General features: G+C 45.2%; 1 protein-coding gene across 1 annotated transcript in view; it reads right to left on the bottom strand.

The window, feature by feature from the left end:
• Positions 1-609: 609 nt before the first annotated feature.
• LOC126212795 (protein AF-17-like) overlaps positions 610-24,144 on the bottom strand; it is a 117,386-nt gene continuing 93,851 nt past the window's right edge. The window contains exons 13-15 of the mRNA XM_049940197.1: positions 23,765-24,005; positions 12,134-12,230; positions 610-731 (exon numbers count right to left, since the gene is read on the bottom strand). Of these exons, the coding sequence (XP_049796154.1) occupies positions 672-731; positions 12,134-12,230; positions 23,765-24,005 (398 nt within the window). The 3' untranslated portion in view covers positions 610-671. The remainder of the gene's footprint in view (positions 732-12,133; positions 12,231-23,764; positions 24,006-24,144) is intronic.

The following is a 24,144-nucleotide window of genomic DNA, read 5'->3' on the forward strand; positions in this document are numbered from 1 at the left end:
TAAACATTTCACTTACTTCAGAAATGCGTGCCCGACAAAACGGTCTTCAAATTACGAGCCGGGCCAAATGGGATGTCAGAATTAGGAGTGAATGGGCAGAGTGAGAATTCCACTTACGTCCGTGACACTCGTCTACTTTTCTCGAATCCCCGCAGAATAAAAAACTACACAAATGCAAAAGTTGGGCCCAGGAAAAGGAGAAAGCAGACCTCAGTCATTAGAAAAAGTACGAGGAACAGAAACAGAAAGAATACATATTGTAGTGAAAAAATTACAGTGAGAATAACGTATCCGGACGTGACGAGGAAATTTCTGACACGATCCACGTTTAAGCTTTCCTCTTTACACATTACAGAAGAATGCCGTCTACAAACACGGGCTAGCAGAACTATACTACGGCACTAACGATAAGAAATGTCTGCACGTCATCTTCACTAGTTCGCTACCAGAGCAAAACATTGTACTGAATATTTAGCGAGAGGTGCCGAAGTGAGTCGGCAGCGGCGGCGGCGGCGGCAGTGCGGCCGACGGCGGTGAGTGCGCGCCGCCCCCGGTCACCAGTGCCCCGGGGGCGGGGAGCGCGGCCCCGGTGGCGGCGGCGGTGGTGACGGCAGCAGCAGTGCGCCCCACACGCGCTTCTCCGCCCCCGGCTGCGCCGCCCACCGCTCGGACTATGGGGGCAGCGGGTGGTGGAGGTCGGGGAGGCTACCCCCGCTGTCGCGCCGCATCATCTGAAACGGGAAGAGACGGCCGGTGAGCCGTGTGCTCGACGGTCGGAGGACGCGTGCGGGGGCCGCGAATTGCCGACGGGAGTCTCCGGCGGTAGTAACGCCGATTAATAGGCCGATCTACGCATTTCGTACAGCTGAGAAGGTACGGGATTCGGCAGAACTAAATTTTTGGAAATTTAATATCGAGTGAAAGGGACGACAATGTGCAACTAGTCCGAGAAGCCTCTTATTTACACACGGATAATATTTTTAGTACGTTCCGATGCTCATTTTGTGTTTTACTATCCTGTGAGAGATATGCCTCGGGCGACACGAGGCAGACGGGGCCGGTCGGCTGAAATCCTGATGTATATGCGGACAGAGAGAGAGAGAGAGAGAGAGAGAGAGAGAGAGAGAGAGAGAGAGAGAGAGAGGGGGGGGGGGGGGGAATCCAGATTTTTCCCGGATCTTCAGGTTAAAAATACATTTTCTCCCGGGTGAAAATACACTTCTTCCGTGTGACAGTATACTTTCCCTTGGAACTGTAAAACTTATCCTTTGAATGGATATGGTTTTATACAGCAGCATAGAATTTCCCGGCACTTTAGAAAATGGAACTCAGGGGAAAAAACACGTTTTGGAAAGATCTTTGACATGCAGCAACAGGTAAACTGCATATTTTTGTATTACGAAAGTATAAATTCTGATTCCACCAACAGGAAAAGTCAATGGTTTAAATTAATATACATAGTGTTGCTACAAGAGAAGTAAAACTTTCGCATATGATAATTGTCTCAAAGATTAATAAGCTACAAGAGAAGCTAGGTTTCACATACAATGCTGATGTGTTAAGCACACGTTACACTTTAAGATACACCACACAAATACGCCAGTAAAATTTTTAATACCGACGTAAATCTCTGGTCATCTGGGCTCGAAATTCTTCTAAATGGCTTGTCATCAGAAAGTTGATTTTTAAACAAGAGTAAATGCTCTGCAATTTAAGAGATTCATCGTGCATTCTCACACGTAGTTCATCTTGCGTAAAAGGAAATTTACTTTGAAAATGAAGCTTTTCGAACAACAATTCGCAATATTTTCCCGCGACCTGTTAGAAATAGATTAATTTCAGCAGCTGCCAGAGAGCGCGAGATAAGAGGTGTCACCGTGCTTGCGCAGCTACGTATGTTCGTACGTGTAAAACATTAAAAGATCTTAAATTATGTCAGAAAAGAAACAAGACATCAGAGGATACTCCAAGAGTGTTGGAATTTCGTGAATCATACTAAAATGCATAGTTCGCCTTAAAGCGCACATTCGTATGTCCAGACTGCCAATGACGTAGGCCTCGACCTGATATTAAGCTTTTTGGTTTGGTTTTCGGGACGTAAATTTTCTTAGAGTACCAGTACTGTATTAGCTCATGTTTGGTTCTTCATTATGGCATAATGTCGTACATGCTAGATGATGAAAACGTGCACTTGAAATGCAGCGAATAGTTGAAAGTAGCCAATAGTGTGGAATTAAACACTTTGTTTCAAATAAATTGACTGCCTCAGAAGGAAAGCTTAATAAAAGCAAAATTTCTTTAGCAAACCAACAAAAATAACTTCATTGTTCTGCAAGGCAATTAATGCTTGACTGTCAGAAAGGTGGAAATAAAATAAAATCTGAAATGAGTAACATACTTTAACCTTCCGTAATTATGTGAATGTATTTTAATTCACTTGATAGCTCCCAGCCACAGAAATCCATATTGTTTTCATTTGACGTGAGAGTAGTAAACAAAGAGGAAACAGAAAAATCACTAAATGTAAACACGGGTCACGTGCAGACTACCCACTACCCGACTATAACTCACAGTGCTATGTGCACCAGAACTTCAAAAACTGTTCAAAAATAAGTTCATTTTGTAGCGCACATCTCTCTGAAGAGTCTGATACATAAAACATATATCTTCGAGGAAATGTAAGACGCGTTATTTGGTCCTAAGTGTTCAGTGCAGTGCCACGTCTCTTCAAACAACTATCTTATATCGCACATTGTCGTATTATTTCGCTCTGTGGAACTCAAACGTGTGTATTTTGTGATGGATGCCATCAAACTATTTCAGGACAGTGGAAATTAAAATGTTCTGTAGTGCCTCTCCTGCTCCCAGTCATCCGGTTTGACCCCTCGCAATTAATACTGGATAGGATTATTTGTAACCAGGAGAATAAGATCTCAGAAAGGTACCAGTTAGTTGAATGTAGTCAATTACAGTCATTGGAAAAGAAATGGACAAGGTACAGGGACACAGTACTAGAAGTGGCTGAAGAATGTCTTTGAACAGTAATGTGTAAAAGTAGGATGAAGGAAAGCTTGGTGGAATGACACAGTCAAGGCAGCCTTTAAAAGGAAAAAGAAGGCGTATCAAAAATGGCTACATACTAGAACTGAGGCAGACAGAGAAAGTTATGTTGAAGAAAGAAACAAAGCCAAACAGATAATTGCAGCATCCAAGAAGAAATCTTGGGAATACTTTGGAAACTGGTTTTCCAGCAGCTTGACCCAAAGTCTCCAACCTTTCTGGAGTGTAATTAGCAGTCTTCGAAAGGGAGGTAAAAAGAAAAGACAAGTATTTTGGACAGGTCAGGAAAACTGCTGGTGAATCCTGTTGATGCCTTGGGCAGTATGGAGGGAATATTTTGAAGAGTTGCTCAATGTAGGTGAAAATACGATCAGTAATGTTTCAGATTTTGACGTACAAGGGGATAGGAATGATGATGGAAATAGGATCACATTTGAGGAAGTGGAGAAAACGGTCAATAGATTGCAGTGCAATAAAGCAGCTGGGGTGGATGAAATTAAGTCGGAACTCGTCAAATACAGTGGAATGTCAGCTCTTAAATGGCTACACAGGATAATTGAAATGGCCTGGGAGTCGGGACAGGTTCCATCAGACTGGACAAAAACAGTAATCACACCAATCTTTAAACATGGAAACAGAAAAGATTGTAACAACTACAGAGGTATCTCTTTAATCAGCGTCGTGGGTAAAATCTTCGCAGGTATTGTTGAAAGGAAAGTGCGAGTATTAGTTGAGGACAAATTGGATGAAAATCAGTGTGGGTTTAGGCCTCTTAGAGGTTGTCAGGGCCAGATCTTTAGCTTACGGCAAATAATGGAGAAGTGTTACGAGTGGAACAGGGAATTATATCTATGCTTTATAGATCTAGAAACGGCATATGACCGGGTTCCTAGGAGGAAGTTATTGTCTGTTCTACGAGATTATGGAATAGGAGGCAAACTTTTGCAAGCAATTAAAGGTCTTTACATGGATAGTCAGGCAGCAGTTAGAGTTGACGGTAAATTGAGTTCACGGTTCAGAGTAGTTTCAGGGGTAAGACAAGGCTGCAACCTGTCTCCACTGTTGTTCATATTATTTATGGATCATATGTTGAAAACAATAGACTGGCTGGGTGAGATTAAGATATGTGAACACAAAATAAGCAGTCTCGCATATGCGGATGACTTAGTTGTGATGGCAGATTCGATTGAAAGTTTGCAAAGTAATATTTCAGAGTTAGACGAGAAATGTAAGGACTGTGGTATGAAGATTAGCATCTCCAAAACGAAAGTAATGTCAGTGGGAAAGAGATATAAACGGATTGAGTGCCAAATAGGAGGAACAAAGTTAGAACAGGTGGACGGTTTCAAGTACTTAGGATGCATGTTCTCACAGGATGGCAACATAGTGAAAGAACTGGAAGCGAGGTGTAGTAAAGCTAATGCAGTGAGCGCTCAGCTAAGATCTACTCTCTTCTGCAAGAAGGAAGTCAGTACCAAGACTGAGTTACCTTATCAATAAGGTTGAGGTTACAGATATGAAAGTAGCTAGGATGATTGCAGGTAGTAGTAGATGGGAACAATGGCAGGAGGGTGTCCACAATGAGGTAATCAAAGAAAAACTGGGAATGAACTCTATAGATGTAGCAGTCAGGGCGAACAGGCTTAGATGGTGGGGTCATGTTACACGCATGGGAGAAGCAAGGTTACCCAAGAGACTCGTGGGTTCAGCAGTAGAGCGTAGGAGTAGTCGGGGCAGACCAAGGAGAAGGTACATGGATTTGGTTAAGAACGATTTTGAAGTAATAGGCTTAATATCAGAAGAGGCACCAATGTTAGCACTGAATAGGGGATCGTGGAGGAATTTTATAAGGGGGACTTTGCTCCAGACTGAACGCTGAAAGCCATAATCAGTCTTAAATGATGATGATGATGAGGAGGAGGAGGAGGAGGAGGAGAACAAGAACTCTTCAGAAAATCTGGACTCTTTATTGCCTATTAGCTAATAACTTGTTCTTGTGAGTGACACAAAATTAAATATAGGATACCTAAAACCAGTAAAGACAAGAGACAGGCAAGAAGACAATACACACTTCTTCAATCCTTAGGCCCTAGCGATTTCTCTCTCTAATCTTGCTACAGCTTTACATGGCGTGCTTTCCTTTCTGTGAAAGAACTATTACCTTATCGAAGTTCGTCAAACGTTTTGCTAGACGAAAATGAGAAATGTCATCGTCTAATACTGAAAAAGCTGTTAATACAAATAGTACCCGAGACTGGTGTGGTTTCTCGATCTGATTACGTCTATTTGTCACTGTGTGCCGAATAAAACAAAATAGGCCTTTCTAACATTGTAACACACACCAAATAAGCGAGACTGTTTTGGCGATAATAATCTTTTTATAATACGACAGAATATAATTCACGAAGTACCAATACGAAATACCTATTTGGCTTACTACAAGCAAACAGCTTTACGTTAAGAAATAGTTCACATTTCATTCGTATGCTCCAGTTTCTCATGCAAGGGACCGAAAAGTAGTAGAACAAAATTTTTGTACACATTTGGAATCATCATATTCTTCCGTAATACCCCCACTACTTCTCCTTCCTCGTTCTAGCAAACAGTCTTGTCATCACTAATACTGTAGCTATCCCTGCCACTGTCAAAACTCATTCTCCAGTTAACTTTACTAACCCTGCCATAATCACCGGTTTAATTATCCAGCAATTATTCTCCGGTCAGGTGCTATTACGTGTTCGTACAATGCGTTTTCCGCGCTACTCCCAGAATGGAGCTAGCCGGGGCCTACACTGGCCCTGTCTAGTGTAGCGATCTGGCCAAAAATTTTCTGTCAAAATGTCACTTTCTGGGATACACCGACAAGATAATACGTAATCTTTCTTACCTGTTAGTCATTTATTTCCACTCTGTTAGTCCGAATCTACGGATTTCGCTAGTAATTATAACAACGCCGAACATTCGCAAACCGAATCCACCACATAAACGAGCAGCAGGTGGCATTCACCACTTTGGCTTTATTCCACCCAGCTCAGCTCGTATAGCCTCGTCCCGTTTTGTCTGTAGGAAAGTTTTTGTCTAGGTGTGCCGAGGATTCCCTAGCAGGGACATCACATACACTCTGCATGCATTCAAAAATCAACTTATAATTCATTCAGAAACCAATTTAGAATGTGTTCGAAAACCAGCAGGGGTGCGTTTCAAAATCGTACGAATAATCGAGAGATCGACGTGCGCTGGATGCTAGGTGCTTTGTGAAACGAGGTTTTTTCCCTCAAGAATATGAATTTGCCCCCTCCCCCTGAAATTGCTGCCCGGTTCACACACCCCGGTTTGCTCTCAGCCCCCACTAGGTCCGGGCCTGCTGCGCACGCGTGAATCTGGCAGCTCGGGTGTGCCGGTAATATTTTTCAGGGTACCGTGTGGCCGGTTGCTGCTACTGCCGCTTACACAGCCGACAGCCGTATTTCTGTAGCCAGAAGTGGGAGACTGTACTACTCGTACGTGACTGTACTGTGCGTGTGCAAAAGCCTGCTCGTAAGCGATTAAACGAGTCTAACGCAAACAGTTGTGACGTCACGCTCATCGGAGGCAATTAGTTGTTACGAAGTATTGCACAGTCTTCCGAAAGCCTCTGACACATTTTGCTGTCGGCAGACGGTTGTACGAGCACTGTGTTATTTTATATGGCTCATTTCCCTTGCAATTTAAGTTTTATTTCCGTTTTTTCTCTCGTTCATGTTTATTGCTGCAGTATTATTCTGCAGTAGCGGGATACAATAATATACTTTGTTAGAGTATCGGTTCTTACCAGTCGAAATTACAAAAATTTAACTGAAAACTAAAACAACGAAAAATTCCCGGAATTATAAAAAATTCCCGGGTTTCTCACATATGAAAAAATTCCTGGGTTTTTCCCAGATCTCCCGGGTCGTATACACCCCGGTTTACTTCTTCGGACATAGGAACAGACAATTACTTTAGAGTGAAGGCGATCACAGTTGTTATCGACAGTCGAGTGAGAGATTAACTCGTGTCTGTGAATGAACGGCAGGTCGTGAACCGGAATGTGTAAACGGTCTGCACTTTGTCGCATTTTGCACTGAAAAGAAATACTGTAACTCAAAGTGTGTATGTACGCAGCCGGCTGTTTGAAGAGACCAGAAAGAGAAATTAGTTACAGCCCTCCTGCATATCATCATTTTCATCAGTTTCCCAGACACGCGGCTACGTCTTTCACAACTGTACACATTTTTATCTGTGCTGTCAAAAGAATTTTGCACAGAAGAGAAAAGACAACAAACGAGAAGCATTTTCACGCAAAGTGTCTATACGAAATGGAACGAACTCCACTGTCAATTTTCTGTGTACAAATTCATTAAGTAATTCAAACCTGACGTCCACTCATTTATCTGCTCTAAAACACTCAAAAGAAAATGAGAAAACTCCACCGTCGACGACAACAGCAAGTGCTCGTCAGAGACGAGGGTACCGTCAGCGCTGCTCCGGGGAAGCGTGATACGACCACGCCCATTCTCTACACGCACAAATAACCTGACGGACGTGCGAGCGGCAATCTGCAACCGTTCTGCCGTGACACCGTGTGTAGTGTACCGACAGTGCAGTCGTCGAGTGACTGTCCGAGGCTACGGGACGACTCGGGCAGAATTTCTATTTGGTGCGATAAATGGCAAGGTGCTCGAAGTCACGAACTTTACCGAGGTGGTATCCAATTTACGAAATTGTAAATTTGTCATATTCTTTTGGGACGTAATCTTGAAAGTTAGGAGCCTGTATCAGCAATCTCATCCATTCGAGCTACACGTCCCGCTCACTATCAGACTAGTACAGGGTTATTACAAATGATTGAAGCGATTTCACAGCTCTACAAAAACTTTATTATTTGAGATATTTTCACAATGCTTTGCACACACATACAAAAACTCAAAAAGATTTTTTAGGCATTCACAAATGTTCGATATGTGCCCCTTTAGTGATTCGACAGACATCAAGCCGATAATCAAGTTCCTCCCACACTCGGCGCAGCATGTCCCCACTAATGAGTTCGAAACCATCTTTGATGCGAGCTCGCAGTTCTGGCACGTTTCTTGGTAGAGGAGGTTTAAACACTGAATCTTTCACATAAGCCCACAGAAAGAAATCGCATGGGGTTAAGTCGGGAGAGCGTGGAGGCCATGACACGAATTGCTGATCATGATCTCCACCACGACCGATCCGTCGGTTTTCCAATCTCCTGTTTAAGAAATGCCGAACATCATGATGGAAGTGTGGTGGAACACCATCCTGTTGAAAGATGAAGTCGGCGCTGTCAGTCTCCAGTTGTGACATGAGCCAATTTTCCGCAGGCTACGCGTGAAACTTGCCCGCACGCGTTCAACCGTTTCTTCGCTCACTGCAGGCCGACCCGTCGATTTCCCCTTACAGAGGCATCCAGAAGCTTTAAACTGCGCATACCATCGCCGAATGGAGTTAGCAGTTGGTGGATCTCTGTTGAACTTCGTCCTGAAGTGTCGTTGCACTGTTATGACTGACTGATGTGAGTGCATTTCAAGCACGACATACGCTTTCTCGGCTCCTGTCGCCATTTTGTCTCACTGTGCTGTCGAGCGCTCTGGCGGCAGAAACCTGAAGTGCGGCTTCAGCCGAACAAAACTTTATGAGTTTTTCTACGTATCTGTAGTGTGTCGTGACCATATGTCAATGAATGGAGCTACAGTGAATTTATGAAATCGCTTCAATCATTTGTAATAGCCCTGTACGTGTGGCAGCCACGCACCCAGTGCCAGCTCCGCAAGTGTGGCGGCCCGGCCGCCGCTCCCGTTTTGTCCTCCGGCAAACTTTCATTCGCAGATTTCGCCCCGAGAGACTGCGCGGTCGACTCGCCACTGCCGACCGAGGTCCGTGCGGGAAATCCGATAACGGGTGTCACTGTTCTCTTTCTCAAATTGTGCAGGTGTATGCCATTTCCTCAGTAAATAACTGGACCATCACATTATTTTCCGAGATTCGAGATTACTTCTTCGTCGTGCGAGAATTGTATCCGTAAGTGATACTCTTCGAGTCGAACCGCACAGACGAGAACGGTGTCTACGACACGGGGAAGTCCGGAGCTAAATGTGCAGTTAATGCTAAACGAATTTGCACAACAATGTAACTGACCAGATTCGGTAAAAAACTGAAACCAGTTTAAGCCGAAGTGTTAAAAACTCACGTTGCCTACGTGTCCTAAATATGTGCGGTGCCCACGTTTGCTCTGCATTTCCGACCGTTCGGTTTCCGGTGTCTACAAATGACATCAGTCGTTTCGGTGTATTGAGCTGCAGTACACGGTATTTACGTAAGAGTTGCCAGACCTGTCACTCTCTAAAACAAATGCTGACTGCGTGCACGTGTACCTACACGGGGTAACTTTACTAAACAGGGAAAGACTTCCGGAAACAGTCCTTAACCCTTTCGCTGATACCGACGTGCTCTCTGCATTCCCTATTGCTCACCAAATACTGCTACTTGAGCTGGGAGGTGCCATTCTGGCTGCTACAAAATACTTGTTTAAGAAAAAATATTAGGTGAAAAAATTTTATTATTTCACTTCTTACAGTCCATATTTTTGCTCGATACGAGACTGAATCTCTTTTCGTCGTACACCAGAATCACTGTGCTGCACCAAAATTAAGAAAACATTGCGTGAATTTTTAAAGATTTTGCACATGTAAAAATGCACTTGTAAACTTTGCCTGTAGTCGATTTTAGTTTGTATATTGCAGTGTACGAAATGTGAATAAGGTATCATTCACTAAGAATTGCAAATCGTACGGTCATAACAATCGTCATACTTTGTAAACGGTCGAAGATACTGAAACACAATTTCTTGCAAACGACAGCACAGAAAGATGCACACGCATTGTACGATAAATACTCTTAACTTTTTTATCCACCAAGATATCGATGTACGTTGTCCACGGCAGCGAGAAGCTGGTGGAACGTGACACACAAATGAGTCAGCAGCACCTCAGGAAACCACGGGGGCCACGATCCTCGGCATCTGCAGAGTGGCGGAAGACGGCGAGTTAACTCGTCCGCAGTATTCAGAGGGTTATGAGGTTAAGGTGTAAAAGAGGACTTACGGACATACAGGGTGTCCCAGAAGAAATGGTCAATATTCAGGGACATAAAATGATCATTTCGGAGTTGAAAAGTCCGTGAGCTTTATAACGCACACCGTAAGAGATACAAGCACGACTTCATCTTTGATACTTTTTTAAACAAAACTCTACTACTGCAAAATCTTTGCTTCCCGTATTTTGGAAGCACACTTCAGGAGCTATGAGCCTTTGTTCATCAGAAGATGTGTGTTTCACAGTAGCGAGATGGCCAAGTCCACAGAGCTCTTAAAGGTATGCGCTTTAGAGCTCACGTTTATTGAACTTTTTTCTCGTTCTGGCGCATAATACCCTTTCCCAATACACAGAAAGCGAAGAGCGTGCAGCAGAACTGATTTGTTTCACAATATCAAGTGTGTCGGTAGCTCTTTAACGGGCGCATTCTACGAGCTTCGTTTAGTAGAACTTTTTGCTCAGAATGCTCGTTCCTCTCATACCCGCAAATACGGAGCATTCCTCTCGGGACACCCCGTACGGTCAGTTCGTCTCGTAGAGCTCGTTCGGGACTGTAACCGCTTTTCGAGTCGTTAAAGCCTCCGACGACGCCTCCGGTGTGAGAAAACGAAAGGTCGGGCAGAGAAGTAGGCTTCGGATCGCGGCATTACACCCGCGAAATAAATGTCGGCAATAACGCAAATATCGACCGCGAAAATTCACGATTGACGGTCATAATGTTTTTCCTCCTCAGTGTCGGCAAGCCTCCGGTGGTTCCGAGCAGATCGCACCGTTCACTGTCCCGAATTCCTAATTTTGAAATTGCATAAGCGAGTTGTACATTCTCTGTAACTGTAATGGCAATAAATATAAAAATGTAACCCACTGTAATGTACCGGATGCCAGTTTGAGAAGAGTCGGCTATCACAAATAGCTGGCAGAAGTACACGAGCACCTTTTACTCGACATCTAATCGAACCGTTTGAGTTATTTAATTTCAGTTACGAATCTGAATTAATGAATAAAACTACATCAGTTGTTTACAAATAAAACTGCATCAACTGATTATAGTTTTCAACCTAACGTATGCCAGGATAAAATTAGTTACTAAAATTTGAAGCAGTCAAAAATTGTGACGCACATAAGAAGTGAGTCGTCAGCAGCACTTTACCGGTTTCGACAGTTCGAACTTCACCTTCAGAAGTGAAATAAGCTCCAATCACCGGTAAGCCGACACCAAAATAACAATCGGACAGTAGCGTCCTTCGCTACACAGAGCGACACGATACGTGTGACGAGTAGTGAACGGAGAACTGCCAGCTGACGACACATTTTTTTCTCTATCGACACATTCGGCAACTGCCGAACTACAGCCACGAACAAAAGCAGTTATAAATTGTCAAGTAACATTTCACAAATTGATTTCGTCGATAAAGTCGATGCGAGCTCAGAGATTACATAATTTCTGTGGTAACTGATATAATTAGGAAATTTTTCAGTTTTAATAGCTGCTAACTTTCGCGTCACAGGGTGTTCTAGTAATAGAATCCTATTTATATCTTCAGTTTATTAATGAAAAAACATTCGGGAATTCAAAAGCAACAAGAAGAATAATTTTATCATTTAAGATATAGTGAAACATTGGAATGAGTCATTATATACACTCCAGTAAAACACACAATAAAATAACAAGATTCGGGGCACGACTCCGGTGGAGCACGTGCACCTGTCACAATAATGCACCAGTAGGCCGAGAACCGCACTCGAGTGTGGACGCGGGACAGAGCGCCCGCTGCAGCGTCACGGCACGAGTCCCACTAGTGCACCACTCCGTGTTCGTCGTGTGCCGGAGTACTACACATTCACAGTACGTGCCGGGAAACACCGAAGACTCGCACCGTTCAGAAGTCGTCACCTGTACTGTCCCAAAAAATGAGAGGTCCCGTAACGGTGCTCACCTGGGATGCGGCAGAGGCGGGGCTGGAGGTGGGCGGCGGGGGCGGTGCCGGCTGGTAGGCCGCGTACTGCGGGGGCGCCGCCTGGTGGACACTCGCCCTGCCGACAGAACGCACACGTGAGCACACCGGACCTGCAGCACTACGAGCGACGTCTCCGTCGAGAAACGTGGTACACCGAGTACGGCCTCTTACTTCGACCGACGGTAAATAGTGCCACCACGGTAAGTAAGTTTTGCTTAATACTACACGTCTTCGGTGTTTTTGCACCGGCGGAGAGACCTTCCGGTGCGGCTCGCAGACGCCGGACCGACTTACTGCCGATCCGATAGCCGTTCCCTGCGAGCAATCTCGTCCGGTCGTGTCGCGACACCGTTGCCGACTGTCGTAAAAAGGTAAACTGAAAAGATACTGGCAACACTGTAAATGCTTCACATCTGTTCGTGTTTGGCCGTGTTTGGTTTCACACCTTTGTGAATTACTGTAATATGTGGCAGCAGTGTGTACACTGAACTACAATAAATCTTTGAGAACTGTTGAAAATTAATCTATTATTACGCGATGAACTATTAGCTGAAAACTTTTATTTAAAAAATAATTCAACTGCAGCAGTGGAAAGAACAATCCTGAAGTAATTAAGAGGTCAGAGATGAAATTGGAACCCAAATAAGGTGACAAAATGTTTCTCTAAAGTAATCTCCAGTTTTCTGACGTTACGACGGAGATATACGAGCTGTGCACTACCGAAAGCACGACGTCAATTGTGTGTTCCCGATAAGGATAGAAAAAGAGTTAAAAATGAAAAGAATAATTTAAAACTAGAGTTTCCCCTAGCATATGCCGTGTTCAAATAACTTACTGCAATGCAGCTTCGACAACTGCCAATATTTTGACGAGAGGCGAACCTGTACCGAGTAGTGCGAGGCAATTTAAATCCACCATTTTCAGAGAAGCTCTGGAAAGGTTAAACTTCTCTCACATACTGTAAACGTACTTTTGCCTCGAAAATGGCAGTGTGTGCTCCTGCCGAAATATCGGCAGTTGTCGATTATGTCACCCGGCTGCACTCCTCGAGTTATCGGAACGAGAATAATTTAATTCATTTTAATAACCGATCTGAGTCACAGAGACTACTGCAAGTTGCTGTGTGGCAATTGTGGAGTATCACCAGTTAGCGTAGCAATACTATCAGTAACTGCAACAATCTTACATGACTTTCATGAAAACTTTTAATAGCAAAAAATCAGGAGCTATTGTGTCCCCTAATCTACAAAAACTTTGTCAATACATGAAATGTCAATGCACGTTTTCACAGTTGTGAGTACAGACAACCGTCAGCCGTATAATCGAATGACGACAATGAAAATTTGTGCCGGACCGGCAGTCGAGCCCGGCTCTTCTGCTTATTTTGACAGATCACCTCACTGTCGGGATATCCGAGCACGACTCACAGACGGGCTCAAACTTCCGTATGTCGTCGACAGTGTCTCAGCTATCTGCACTAGTACATCCGTTACGTATATTTCCGTACAAGCGAGACATTTTAACTGAAAGTCACTCGCCCGGTGTCCGTGGGCAAGTACGATACTGCAGAACCTGTGTCGTTTAGAAGTACAACGTATCGACATCTCGACAACACGGGCACTGCAATATCTTACTGTCAACGCGTGACAGCATTCTATATATACGTTTGGAAAAATAGTGCTGTGCCGAGCCACTATTATTTATTAATCTTACGGCAATACACACACAGAGGTAGCATAATTAGTACGTGTCGATATTTAAACACAGCTCTCCAGCATAAAATGACAACTATATAGGGATATCGAGAACTTTCATTTATTTTCTCACACTCCTGAGCCACAGAATAGGGGCAAGCAAATTAGGCAGAAAATTTATGTAGAGGATGCAGCATTAAACGTATTTCCATAGTTGGACCGAAAGGATGAAGGCATTTTACAAAATGAACACACACAGTGTACATAGCAACGTGTACAACCCGACCCCTCGCCTCGGGCCTACGACTTACCGATCCGAATTGCTCGGAACGCTTTGCACTTCAGCTCCAGTCTGCAGTGAACTGCAGTTCCCCCCTCAGCGAGCGGATTTCTGCGGGCCGCTCGCGAAACTACGGCAGATGCGTTCGACGTCTGTGTCGGACACTCGGGGACGGCCCACAGATTTGTCTTTACACGAGCAACTCGTATCTCGGAACTGTTCGTGTCACTGTCTAATGCTCTGTGAGGATGCACAGCATATCTACTACAAAAGGCACGCTCAACAGTTATTACTGGCCTGCACTGCACAAAACGTAGAACACAAAATGCCTCCCGTTGTCCCGACACCATTTTTACTGGACCCGAAGTGGGCGCACACAGCTGCTGCCTAGTCGGAACTGTGGAAAACTCGAGAATTTTCTCTCTCCGACAGTACGTCATTGACGCACATATCTCAATTGACGTAACAGTTACAATTTTTTTTTACAACCGGTCGATTCTTTTTGACGCACTCCCTATTGTCGACTGTGTTCATATATTCTCAATAGCTTGTCGTCTGCATAGGACTCGTGTAAATTTTACACTGGCAGGAAAAGAAATACGACACACTTTAGGTACTGCGTTCAGTGGCACCGGGGTATAATATAGGCTGACAGAGGGGCCGCAGTGTCAGTGACGGCGACCGTACGGCACCAGAGAGAGCTGTCTGCGCGCCGTCCGTTTTGACACTGCGTGCAGTAACTGTGCCGAGTTTGGAGGTGAACACTGTTCGCAACATTCACTCTACGGCACAATCGTACCCTGACGACAACTGCGTACTCCTGTCGTACAATTTCGGCCGTTCAAATGGCCCGCTTTAAGTCAGACTGACGTACTGACGGACTACCGCAAGCGTCGGGCACAATTTAGTGGCAGCGTGCCACAGCTTTTGTTAGTTTTCTGTGGAATATTTCGACACCCGTAAACCAGATTACGTACATCCGCGCAGCACGGAGGCACGTCGAGACGTGCGAGCGGGGACGAGACCGGGGCACGTGCCGCACCTGCAGTGTCACCGGGGACCGCCGCGAACGGTCTGCTCGCAGCGGGACCGAAATCGTTTACGCCTCCGGCCGGGCTACCGCCGACACCGCCGAGCACGACCGTTCCGGTGTCGCGAAAGTGTCGACCGTCGATCGGAACCGCACTCCGCCGTCTTCGGTGACGGGAGTAGGTTCCCACGTACGGCTCGCACCCGGCGAGTTGCGTATTTCGGTGTGGGGCCCGTCAGTTACGACTCGGCGTTTCTGCAGAGGGAAGTGGTGGTGTGCGCCGTGTCGCACTGCACACTATCCCCGTGCGGCGGCCATTTCTTTGGCAGGAAGGTGGTGTACTTTTCCAGCAGGACGGTGCACGCCAACATACGGCTGCTGCGACACGACTCGCTACTCGCCGGGTCTCTCGTCGACCGAAAACGTACGGGGCGGGACGCAGCGGGAACTAACTCGTCTTCCGGGGTCCGTGAGACCCGTTGCCGAATAGCGACAAAATGGGGCACTGTGTTCGTGGAAGTCTATTGCCGGATACCCTTTGGCACCTTTACCGTCGTTCGCATTTGAGAGTAAGTGCCCACGTTGCCACTGGAGGGGGCTAAACTGCATACCGACGAAACTGTTTGAGCACCGTTTACTGTGACGTGTGTTTAATTCGGTCTGAATTTATCGTATAACACTTTGACTGTCTATCACATCCCTTGTCAATAAAATTGCACTGTCCTCGAGAGTGTTGCATTTTTTTTCTGGAAATGTATGAATCATTAATTTTTCTTGTGTAATTTCTCGTACTGATTCGTAACATGAACGTGAAGGTTGGCTCCTCAATTTGGTGTTATGGAGCTAGACTAGAAAATAATAAAAATAATATATAAACCCCCGTAACAAAGCTCGTGTTCATAGGTTTGACCTACAGATAATCTCAATTTCTATCAAACATCAACGAAATGTTAATAACTCCCAATCTACTGCTCACGAGAGCACGAAACTTCAGTTCTTGTGATGTTTAGACACTCGGAACACATATTTGTAATCAAAATAATAAGTTTTCGTAGAAGGCAATTTCAATACTGAAAATATTTTAAGAACGGTGGGGTCGTAAATAACTGCTCGCTGCGGTAGAGGTCGGACCGTAACGGTGGCCGAGCAGATCTCGGATCGCCTACGAGGCGACGGACACTCGCGCTGTCTCGGCAGCCGAGTGGTGTCACGCACCGAGCCTCCGTACGCCGATGCCGCGCACGGAACGGCAGTGCGACGTTGACCGCACTTTTATACCCTCAGTTATACAACATTTATTCGAAGTGTGCTGTGGCCTAATCCACATTCTGTCAAAGTAAATCACTGGCTGCTTTAATTCTGATGCTTTCCGCTAGGTCCTCTTCGGTCACGCGTGACAATTTATTTGCTGCGACACCTTTTAAAGCCGAAGCCGACAGATAAAACAGTTACCCCCACAATTTTCTCAGTACTGCACTGAACAGTATAACCATTTAATCACAGTGCCGAACACTGTGACCACTTCTGTCCCCGTGGTGTCGCGTAAACAATTCAGTGCATCTCTCCGAGTCTTCTCAGTATCGACAGCTCACTACCGCACGCCACTGACGTAACAGTTGTTCTCGCACCTCGTAATTTCTTCTGCTTCTTTAATAACAGAATGAGAGCACACGTAACCACGGGATGAGACTTTAGTTTTCTCAAACATTATTCCGTGTTTATTTTGCGATACTGTGCTCAGCGACAGCAGATTTTTGCATTTCATTCTTTCCCTTTTTTCACGGTCATTAACGATTTTAAAACCCCCTTTTTATTCACCATTTCTTCCCACATTTTCAACCTTTTCTTTTCTTCTCTCTCTCTCTCTCTCTCTCTCTCTCTCTCTCTTTTTTTTTTTTTTAACCACTACACCGTGTCGACGGAGGCAAATGTCGAAGGACGCAGTATCGGATTCGGTCGTGACCGGAAGCAGCGTACGAGTTTCCGACAGTGCCGATTCCAGCTCCCACAGGAGAGAGGATAGTTGTAGGAGTCAAAACTGTCGGATCTAAAGTTTAACACGCCCTCTCTACAGTCGCACGGTAGTGGGCAAAGTCAGATCCCGTACTACATTGCCAGTAGACATAGCAAAATACACTGCCTTCGTCCGAGCGTCTAAAGACACCCCCATTTCAGAACTGCCGCTTTTTGTTAACGACTGCGTCTACCAGAAATTCTCCGCAAAGCTTCTGACACTAACGTACAATAAGTGGAACAGTTGACCGAGTCCGGGAAAGCTCACCACAACCTTCTCCCGCTCTCCTCAACTGTACGTCGAGCGTCGGTCCCCGCAGCTCTAAAGGCTGCGAGGTTACTCGCTGTCGAGTGGCATTTGAACTGTCCGAGAGCTGCACTCCCGCTCGTATCGCCGTGCGGCACTCGTCAGTCCACCGAGGTACGGGCCACCACCTCACACGATCCCCAGACTTCGTGAGGGGTACGTCGGCAGCACTACGGATCGCGTGCGTAACGTGGTCCACCCGTTCCCGGACGCGGTCCCAGTGTTCGAACGGAGCCGGCTGGCCGAACGGCGTCCGGTCGGCCCTGCCGACTGTCCGATTCGGCAGTTCCCGTTCGAACGATCTGCCTCGCAGTAGGTGGATCCTCAGTGGGAAGTGGTCACTAGAACGAACGTCGTCAGCCGCTTCCTATCGGGCCGAGTCTGCGAGGACGGGAGGGCAGACAGAGGTCTACGGCTGGGGAAGAGAGAGTAGCAGCCGAGAAGTGAATAGGACTGCTCGTATTCGGGATAGCGAAGGTCCCTAGTTCTAGTCTCGGTCCGGGACACATTTTTAATCTGCCAGGAAGTTTCGTATCACTCCGCTGTAGAGTGAAAATGTCATTCTGGAAACGTCCTCCAGGCTGTGGCTAAGCCTTGTCTCCGCAATATCCTTTCTTTCAGGAGTGTGTAATGGAACTGACAAATAGACGTCATTTTATTTTATTATACACTGAAGTCGTGCTAAAAAAAAAAAAAAAAAAAGGTTTTGCTTAAGATAATACTAAGTTAGGTGTTGCGATCAATAATCGATATTGGAATTGTATGTTCTTTGTAGCTTATGACCGTGATCTTTGGTCTACAACGGGTTTTCGGGCACTTGAGTGTTGGCCGCAGTTGTGTATCTAGTTTTGACAATAAAAGTGTGTTTTTGATACAAAGAAACCGTGGAATACTGCGTCATGATTTCGATAGTCCAGTGATAATTAAAAAACCCGCACCTTTTCTTGGACCCAGAGCAGCAAAGCAATCATCGCCTAGACAACGAGAAGCCACACGGACAATGCAGACTCAGCAACATCGACAAAGGAGACATCATGGCCAACTCTACTGAAGTACTATACAGCCATTAGCCACACCGTAACGGTGTCCTTACGGAGATAACTTTTCCTGCACAGTAGAGCGGGTTCGTGACAAGTGCCAGTTCTGCGAGGTTCGCAGGAGAGCTTCCGTAAAGTTTGGAAGGTAGGAGACGAGGTACCGGCAGAAGTAAAGCTGTGAAGACGGGGCGCGAGTCGCGCTCGGGTACCTCAGACGGTAGAGCACGTGCCCGCGAAAGGCGAAGGTCCCGTGTTCGAGTCTCAGACTGGCACACAGTTTCGATCTGCCGGGAAGTTTCGTATCGGCGCACACTCCACTGCAGAGTGAAAATCCTATTCTGGAAACCTTTGCTACAGTTCGAGGTGTCGTGCAGTTCACTTTCGATTGCGTACTCCTCGAGGCATCTAGCTTTCTGGACGTTCTCCATTTGTCACGGATTTGTACCGACTAGATCTGTTTTCAAACACGGGACAGAACACGTGACAGATTTTAATGCACCGGTGATGGAGGAGGAGGAGATTAGTGTTTAACGTCCTGTCGACAACGAGGTCATTAGAGACGGAGCGCAAGCTCGGGGGAGGGAAGGATGGGGAAGGAAATTGGCGGAACCATCCCGGCATTTGCCTGAAGCGATTTAGGGAAATCACGGAAAACCTAAATCAGGATGGTCGGAGACGTGCACTGGTGATGCCCTCTAAACCTTTATGTAAGTAGAAAAGATAAACTTTCTCAAAACTGCCTTTTTTTGTTTAACTATAAGAAACACGTTGCGGCAACCGGCACACGTTTTGTTACTAGAGACTGAAAGACTCTGTGCAATCCCCAAGCCTAAAGGAGGGCAACACTAGACCGCTCGTTCGACCGGGTTTCGGTAGCTACCGGCGGACCACCCTTTCTGCTAGGAGGAGGGAGAGATAATTTTGAAGCACGCATCGCGGTGCCACGGGCCGGTAGCGAAATGAGAGCCCACCTCGACAGAGCACCACTCGACCGGGTAAGCCTCGGACAACTGGAGGCGCGGCGAGTGCCGCTCGCTGACGACCGTTCCGCCTCGACAGCCACGCGCCTCGTCAGTGCGCGGCACACCGCGAGATCGAGCGGCATTTTATTGAGGTTTTTACCGTCCCCGCGATCCGGGCGGTCGAACCGCGATTCCCGTTCTCTGCGAAATATGACGTACCGGTACCGCACCACGAAGTGGTCACCGAAGTGTACCCGGAGTTTACAGTTACCGAGGACTGGTGGCACTTACCAGTCCCCAGCTCTGGAACCCCGGGGTCGCCGACCCTGTGCCCAATAAACAATTGCCGAGTCCCCGAGTGCCACTTTACAGTCGGGTCGGTGGGCGAGCACTAGAATCTCGACGGCCAGGGTATCGAGAAATTCGGCCGATATCTCTTATGTCGAGAGTTACAGATTAACATATGTAATCGAAATATCGACGGTACTGATACGTACTTACTGATGTAACAAAATTAGCACTGTTCGAAGACGAGCTAAAATTCCTAGCGCGACTGAAACTACCTAATACAATGATGCTAATAAATAGCAGAGGAATTTAATGTTCATCGAATCTCAATAAAGTCTGTTATTGACCACAAATCGTAAATAATGTCCAGAGATACAAAAACACAGAAGAAACACTGAAATTCGAGGTAACATTTTGTATTGCAAAATTAATGTGTCACTGGAAAACTCAGGTAACAGATAATCCAGAACAACTTCCACTTTCCATCAAAGTTGCTGGATTGACGGTTGTCTGAAATAAGTAAGAAATAAATTACACGATAAATAACATCTTCAAAACAACTGATTCATCTCGATGTTAACACCAAAACTTCAGGTACGTTTTTATTTAAAATCATTTAACACCACTGAAAAAGTCACAACTTTAAGAAAACAAGATTAAAATCAAAATACACAAAAGGTATTCGCATCTGCAAGTAAGGGGAACCGTCAGCTGCATTACGGAATGCGTGCACGTCTGAAGGAACGGGCACTGCGTCACTTGTGAAGGAACGTCACATCGTATTTCTGAAAGACAGGGCCACTGCAATATCGTATTTATTCCGCCGACACCGGACGAGGGACTTTCAGTTAAAATGTTTCCCCTGTACGGAAATATACGTAACGGATGTACGAGTGCACACCGGAGACACACACAGTCGACAACAGGTGGAAGTTTGGAGTCTGGCCGTGGAGCGTGCCCAGGCGGCCGAACGGTAAAGTAACCTCTCGTGGTAAGTGGGAAATCCAAACCGAGTCCGGATCTGGCACAAATTTTGATTGTCGTAATTCCAGCTGACAGTTGTCCGTATTTGGAATTGTGAATATGTTCCGTGTATCTCGTTACAGCTGTAGCTGCCACAGTGCCTGCTCCTTCGACACGTGTGCACATCTGAAGGACACTGCGTTATACTTACGAACAACACAGGTACTGCAGTATCGTGAAATCGTAATGTTGTCGAGCTTGTTCAAAATTTCACTCTCTAGTCAAGTTACACGTACTGTTAAATGAAATCGTAAAAACATTTCCATAACTAAGCACTGATATAACATCATTAAATTTATGTGCAATACTAGTGAAACATTTGCAATGTATTCACTGGATGGCTAGTAACCTACCAGTAAATAAAGACCTAGAGGATGCACAAGAACACGGTGGAAAATGGGAGTGAGAATATCTGTGGGAAGGAGAGGTGTGACCTGGCAGCAAGTGGAGGCAGAAAAGTGGTGGGAGGACCGATCCGAATGGAGACAACTCGTCAGCACCCACACCCGGCAGTAGCTGGAGCGGGATCCGGATATAGAGAGATAGTAAATAATGGAGTATTTTCCAGCACAGAAGATCTTTTCATTTATTTTGGAGACGTAAGAGGAAATTTATACCAAAATTCTACTTATAATTTCCAACTTGGAAAACAAATTGCACTCCTACAAGGCGGAGTACAACAACATAATGAAAGCAAGTAAAATAACTTTCGTCCTTAACTCACTCAGCTAACCCAGCAGAAACAGAGTTCGTGGTGCCGATCACACGACCTAAGAGAACACGCACGAGTTCCAGCCTAGAAAGTTCGAGTTGTAACGGTACTTTGACTATCGCGCCTCCGTCAATACAAAGATATGATTTACGATCGCGCATCCAGAAGAGCGCTGTGCCAGCGACCGATATTTATAAATAATTTTCATCTTTTTTTTTTTGTTTGTGTAGGTGTTTGTTTTTAACAACTAATTGATTACTCTCTTTCTCTCGTCTTCATACGAAAGACGTGTATTTTTCGGCACTGTGTTAAATACGCTTTTAAGTGGAAATTGAAACTATTTTACGAAACGAAGTTATTTCAATAGTGATTCGAATTGGGTTATCGCCAAATTTATAAATTAATCCTGACAGTGACAACTACAAAAAATTTTCAACAGACGGAGAACAATGAAAACAGGTCATACTACAAAAAAATTAAAAAGACAGCCACGAAGACTATATTATAATAAATACTACGTTTCTAACAGAATTATAAGGTAAATTTCAACTTATTTCTGATACTATTTCCTTACAGTCGCTTTTTGTAGTGTTGCCGACCCGGTCTGCCATGCACGGTCAAATTACAGCACAATCTCAATCAATAATACGAAGTCCGTCTTATCCGTAACTTATTCCACCAAAATTCAAAACCCAATCAGATTTTCTATTTTCACGGCAGAACCCCGAGGAAAGGAAACACTACAATTGGCGACCGTGACAGGACTTACAATCTCCGGATTTGATACAAGTGCATTTATTATAAATTTTGGACATTTTATCTAATTTTAATCACTTAATAGCATCAGAAAATGAATTTGGATTAGTTCTCATTCATTTCAATTGTGATGTTACATGCATGAAATTTACAACAATATTATCTTCCCTGTTATTAATTCGTGTTAATTTTCATTTTCATGCTGAGGAAATTAATTTGTAAAAACAGAGAGAGAGAGAGAGAGAGAGAGAGAGAGAGAGAGAGAGAGAGAGAGAGAGAGAGAGAGAGAGATAACGTTCCATAAAATAATTTACACGGACGCGAAAGAAAAATTTTGGATTGAAAAATCTGTATATCTGACGCTACATAGTAGATGTACGTTTCAGTGCTTTCCAATGATTTTAATACGTACCAGTCTCTTTCAACTGGCTCTGGATGTGTTCTTACGTTTTAGCTTTTTTCTTTTTTTCTTCCCTTTTTTTCCTTTCTAGTGCAGATTTTTCTGTATGAAAGTTGATTTTATTTATTTGGGAGGGGAGGGGTAAGTATATTTTTAATTTTTTGTTTCAAAAAGTATGTCGTGTGTGTATTTTGTGTAGTGGCTTGTGATTAAGTTGTATATGAAAATTAATGTTAATGAAACTGCATACGGATTTGTGGATTGCTTTTTTCAGTTTGGTAGCTAAGAATGTTTATTTACACTTGTCAGTTATTGTGGAGATTGCTCTATTGACACAGGCGAAGTGATGTTGTCGGGACCAGTTTTTGCAGTGAGTTACAGCTTCCTAGTAACATAGATTTTCTTCTAGTAATGGAGGTCGGCTGAAGTTTCTGAAACCAAAATTTGTCAGTGAGTGTTGGTTTTCCAGGTTAGTGACTTTTCTAACAGCATTTTTGTAGGTCAACCATCTGTTAGTACAGTAAGGTCGAGTTAACCTAATAAGTCAATCGAAGGTGACAATATTGCATCTCGTGGTTATTTTCGTGGCCTTTGTGTAACGATTTTTGCATATCTTTTTGTTTGGGTATTGTATGAAGCTAGGAAAATTAATTGTTTTCTTTCTTCCCAACCAAAACCCCTAATTCTCACGGGCAACCCTTTAGTTGCACTTTCTTCACCAAATTGTTTGGATTAACATTTTTTTGTCGAATTTGTGACGTTACAGTTACCATATCGGATATAGGAGATACGCCCGTGTCCGTCATCTCAATGAAGTGACAGGTCAAAGCAGACAGTCGGTAACAGATTTTTCAGTATTTCCATTAGTAGGACCTCACAGACTCATAAGACTAAAGACCTGATAATATATACTATCAGCTGTGCAACTCGTGGACAGACACCTTTACCTCATACTTTTATTACACAGACACCCACACACCTTGACAGAGTTAGTAACAAGAGCGTTTTGTGACTTTTTGGGGTCAGCTTTGGTGACAATATGCCCTTATAAAACAGTGTAATAGTTTGTAATCACCTAGCAGAGACACAAAAGCAGCAAGGAGCCTACCTGACGCTGGGCGAGGGGTTCCGGTGTGGCTGGGGCTGGGGCTGCGGGTACGGCTCCGGGGGCAGACCGTTCTCCACGATGCCCGGGTGGGCAGGCGGCGGCCCGGGCGAGGGCGACGGCCCGGCGTGCGCGTGCTGGTGGTGGTGCGAGTGCTGCGGCGCCAGGTAGCTGTTGTTGTGGCGAGGCGCCACCGCGGGCGTCGCCCCCACCGCCCCGCCGTGCTGCGGGTGCACGTTGTTCACTGCGGACAGAAAGCGCGGCGGTACAGAGCGAGCCGCCACGTCGCGGAGCGCGGCCGCCACCTCCGGGAGACGGCGAACTGGGTACTTCCGTAAACGCACACAGTACTGAGCGACTCGAGTTTATCTTCGTGTTTACGG

The sequence above is a fragment of the Schistocerca nitens genome, chromosome 11, assembly GCF_023898315.1.
Source record: "Schistocerca nitens isolate TAMUIC-IGC-003100 chromosome 11, iqSchNite1.1, whole genome shotgun sequence".
In the NCBI taxonomy this organism is placed as follows: domain Eukaryota; kingdom Metazoa; phylum Arthropoda; class Insecta; order Orthoptera; family Acrididae; genus Schistocerca; species Schistocerca nitens.